This window comes from Engraulis encrasicolus, chromosome 3 (genome assembly GCF_034702125.1).
Source record: "Engraulis encrasicolus isolate BLACKSEA-1 chromosome 3, IST_EnEncr_1.0, whole genome shotgun sequence".
Lineage (NCBI taxonomy): Eukaryota > Metazoa > Chordata > Actinopteri > Clupeiformes > Engraulidae > Engraulis > Engraulis encrasicolus.
In genome coordinates this window covers 17,037,038-17,042,037 of record NC_085859.1, presented here as the reverse complement: position 1 = coordinate 17,042,037, position 5,000 = coordinate 17,037,038, and the positions used below count along the sequence as shown (strand labels likewise).

The following is a 5,000-nucleotide window of genomic DNA, read 5'->3' as shown; positions in this document are numbered from 1 at the left end:
AGAATGTAAAAAAAAGACACACATCTCTAGACCATTACCAAGGAGCTGCGGGGGCCTGAGATTTCATGTTTTCAGTACTTGATAACGAATCTGCCGCTTTGTTTTGCTCGCCATTTACATTTACACAAACTTATACACCTTGAACTACTGAGACATACACAGGTGACATGTGCACGTGTACATGCACACACAAGTTAAACACGCGCACACACGCACGCACGCACACACGCGCACACGCGCACACACGCGCACACACACACACACACTGATGGGCGCGCACGCACACACACGCGCACACACACACACACACACAGACGCACACAGGTGAAAGGCTTACATAGTTCTGTATGAGGTCGGGGTGGTATCACACACACGCACACACACGCACACACACACACACACACACAGACGCACACAGGTGAAAGGCTTACATAGTTCTGTATGAGGTCGGGGTGGTATCACACACACACAGGTGCCAGGCTTACATAGTTCTGTATGAGGTCGGGGTGGTATCACACACACACAGGTGCCAGGCTTACATAGGTCTGTATGAGGTCGTGACAGGCTTACATAGTTCTGTATGAGGTTGGGGTGGTATCACACACACAGGTGACAGGCTTACATAGTTCTGTATGAGGTCGGGGTGGTATCACACACAGGTGACAGGCTTACATAGTTCTGTATGAGGTCGTGACAGGCTTACATAGTTCTGTATGAGGTCGGGGTGGTTCCTCTCGATGCCGTCGTCCAGGATGGTAACGACCACGTCCTTCCCCGTGTAGCCCCTCCTCCACGCCCCCACCACGTTCATATCAGACTGGCAGTTGTGGAGGTCCCCGTTGCAGTGCTGGACGCAGGCACACGCGCACACACACACACACACACACACACACACACACACACACACACACACACACACAGACACACACACACAAGAATATAGATTCACACACACAAACAATATAGATTCATCAATGTGCAGACACATACACATACACAAGAATATAGATTCATGCGCGCAAAGGCACCTTCACTCAATGACTAGGTCACTCACAGATGCACACCAGAGTATTTGCACTCAATGCACACCACCACACACAAGAACATAGATTCACACAAGTGCGCGCACACACACACACACACGAATATAGATTCATATACACACACATAAACTCAATGATTAGGTCACTCACAGATGTACACAAGAGTATTGTACACAATGCACCCACACACACAGGTGCACACACACAGGTGCACACACACACACGAGCATACACATGCGCGCACGCACGTGCAGGCACGCGCACGCACACACACACACACACACACACACACACACACTCAAGAATTCCAGTTGTCATAAAGAGGAAAGCACTAATCAATCATCCTCCTCCTGGCAGAAGATGTGGAGATGTAACGTAACGTGACAGTCGAGGAGACCACACACTAGATATCCACACTAGCACACACACACACACACACACACACACACACACACACACACACACACACACACACACACACCACACACACGCACGCACACACACACGCACGCACGCACACACGCACGCACACACGCACACACGCACACACGCACACACGCACACACACACACACAGGTCGAGTAGACCACACACTAGATATTCACACTGGCACACACACACACACAGGTGGAGTAGAGTAGACCACACACTAGACTAGATATGCACACGCACACACGCACACACACGTGGAGTAGACCACACACTGCACGCCGGCATCCTTCATCAGACTGAGTGTGGTCTTCAGAAGAGAGATATTACTCTTGACAAGCGAGTTCCCTTTATATCCCCAAACACACACACACACACACACACACACACACACACACACACACACACACACACACACACACACACACACACACACACACACACACACACACACACACACCTCACAGAGAGTGCGCTCACACATACACACACTGACACCTCATTGTTCTTTAAACAAGGTATAAAACTACTTCGCTCTGTGTGTGTGTGTGTGTGTGTGTGTGTGTGTGTGTGTGTGTGTGATGGCTGATGGGGAATAATCCACGCTGCATGAGCACTGCAGCAGGAGTTTCTCCTTGGACGCCCGAGGACAAGTTTCCATCTCTACAGCTCAACCTTGCCAATATTTTAGGAATGCGCATTGCACACGCACACGCACACACGCACACACACTTGGCTGCGCAACTTTATGCTGATTCAAGCCAGTTATCGTAACCGGGGGATACGGCCTGTTAATATACAGTTCCAAGGTAGACTCGCCGGCAGCCAGTTTACATGTCTTCAGAGCAGGGCTGCTTCAAGTCAATTTGGCGCCCTAGGCGAGCACCCACTTCCTTTGTTGTGCATTTGGAAAATGGCATCTTCAACCTTTAAGAGTGTATCGTCACACCGGTGTGATGGGAATGTTCGGGGGGTGAACGTTCTATAGAATTCTGAGCGTCATACAATTTCGAATTTCAGAATCTTGCATTGTATAGAACACATTCTTTTTATATCTCATTAAACATTGCATTGCATCACACACAGCGGATATGGTACGCATATACGTGTACTGAGTGTGCATGAATAATCATTGTCAGTGTAAAGTTTACTTCATGTTGTCATTTTGCTGGATTCATTTCGGGTGTCACTGGTGCCCCGATTATCATCATATCGCACACCTCAACTTCAGACAGAGCACCATCCCATCCAAGAAAAATGAGGGAAGGGCTGTAGTCTGTAGTATTTACTCCAAAAGGGTGTCGCGCCTTTATGTTTGTAGCCGGGAGGGTGCGTTGGTTCCACAAAGTAATCCAATGAAGCAGCAAGGAGGAACTCGCACACCACTGATGCCGATGCATAGATTATTTTAATGCATAAGGAAAAATAAAGAAAGTGCTACCCAGTGAAGTGCAAAACGTTTTCGGTCCTTCAGACCATCATCAGTGCCATCAGTGGTGTGCGAGTTCCTCCTTGCTGCTTCAAGGGCTGTAGTCAGGCCACCATCAGACTGCTATCACAACAGCCCAACCTACTTCGTCACAGAGTGACTAATACTTTAAAACATTATATTATTACTATGGAGTCAAGAAACCTGCCCACGGAAGCAGCATGGAAGGTTATACAGTACATATTGTAATTCACCATGACTGATGCCTCGCTGGCAATATGGGTCGGTGGTGCTACCATAGAGCTACAGACTTGGGCGTGGAGAGTGTCTTCACTCCAACCACCAGACCAGACATTTCATTACACTTTGTTGACATTCTTATCAAAGCAACTTGAAGATATTACAGGGTATTGGTTACAGTCCCTGGAGCAATGTGGGGTTAGGTGCCTTGCTAAAGGGAGGAAGGGATTGAACCTGCAACCCTGTGATCAGCAGTCTCTCTCTCTCTCTCTCTCTCTCTCTCTCTGTCTCTCTCTCTCTCTGTCTCTGCCTCTGTCTCTGTCTCTGTCTCTCTATTTTAAAAGCATGTCTGCATGTGCATAAAAGCATGTCCTGGTGATCGAAAAGTTGATTTTTAAATAATAGTGTTCATTTTTTTGGAGCTTACTGGCAGTGTGACCCAAAACTACCGTATTGGTCCGGTTGATGGCACATCAACGTCATTTTTGGTAGCCCTTACGATCACTTAAAACACAAACACTATTCAGGCGATAACCCCTGTGAGTCAGTTCAGTTACGGAGCAAAGCCAAGATAGATAAGCCAGCTATTACTGGTACTCATACAAAGATCAACAAAGATCATACAAAGATCTGTTTCAAAATGACAACTGCCTCTTCCTGTGATATCTGGTGTATGTTTGTGACCGGGGGGGGGGGGGGGGGAGCGGAAGGATGACAGAGAAAGGGAAGGGAGGAGAGAAAGAGACAGACAGAGAGACATATATAGAGAGAGAGCAACACAGAGAGAGAGAGAGAGAGAGAGAGAGAGAGAGAGAGAGAGAGAGAGAGAGAGAGAGAAAGAGAGAGCGAGAGCANAGAGAGAGAGAGAGCGCGAGAGCGCGAGAGAGCGCGAGAGAGAGAGAGAGAGAGAGAGAGAGAGAGAGAGAGAAAGGGAAGGTGCCAGAGAAAGAGACAGAAAAAGACAGAGAAACAGACAGAGACCGAGATACATATATATAGAGAGAGAGCAACAGACCAAGAGAGAGAGAAAAAGAGCGAGAGCGAGAGAGAGAGAGAGAGAGAGAGTGCATGTGTGTGTGTGTGTGTGAGAGAGAGGGGTGGGGTGGGGGGGGGGGGGGGGGCAGAGAAGAGAAAGAGAGAAATGGAGCGTGCGAGTGTTATGGGTGTGTTTGCTCACAAAGTTCAGATTTTCACGAAAGGGGCTGAAGTTTGCGAGTATCTCCCTCCCGGAGGAGAGGAAAGGAGAGGAGAGCACTGAGGTCAAAGTATTGATGTTATCTGAGAACATTAACCATTAACGCTCACAAACACATTCATTAACCAGACACACATACACAACACACAGAGACATGTACTTCATAAACACTAGAGATGCACAGGATCCAAGATCCGGCAGGATAATAGGGTTTTTCACAGGATCCGGATCCGGCAGGATCTTAAGCAGTGGATCCGGTATCCGGCATGTTAGCTAAAAATCAGGATCTGGTGCATCTCTAGCCTAGGTTTTTCAGTCAGTCTTTCACAACCCCAATTGCTGCATGGATAACTTTGGAAGCAGCCAGTGCAGGCAGTGTGGCAGTAAGCCAATGAGTCTAAAAAATAGTTTGAGCCAACATAATAAAAAGGGCCCACGTGTGCGAGTAGGCTATGTGTTTCAACCCTTTTGTAGGATCCGGAATCTGGTTCCGGATCTGGCAGGATCTTAAGCAGTGGATCCGGTATCCGGCAGGATCCTAAAAATCAGGATCCGGTGCATCTCTAATAAACACACACACAGCCGTGTGTACTCCAGTTCCCCTCCACCACAAACATAACTTGACAGAACACACACGCAGATACGGACACAGATGCACGCACAC

The 5,000-nt window shown here is 48.0% G+C and overlaps 1 protein-coding gene across 3 annotated transcripts in view; it reads right to left on the bottom strand.

Moving 5' to 3' along the window:
• Positions 1 to 5,000, bottom strand: part of pcsk5b (proprotein convertase subtilisin/kexin type 5b) — a 61,848-nt gene that overhangs the window by 45,425 nt on the left and 11,423 nt on the right. For 2 of the 3 annotated variants that reach the window (XM_063194859.1, XM_063194860.1), the window contains exon 4: positions 704 to 847. In XM_063194859.1, coding sequence (XP_063050929.1) covers positions 704 to 847 — 144 coding nt within the window. Of the gene's footprint in view, positions 1 to 337; positions 358 to 703; positions 848 to 5,000 lie in introns of those variants that run through there. The other variant, XM_063194861.1, reaches the window with a different exon arrangement.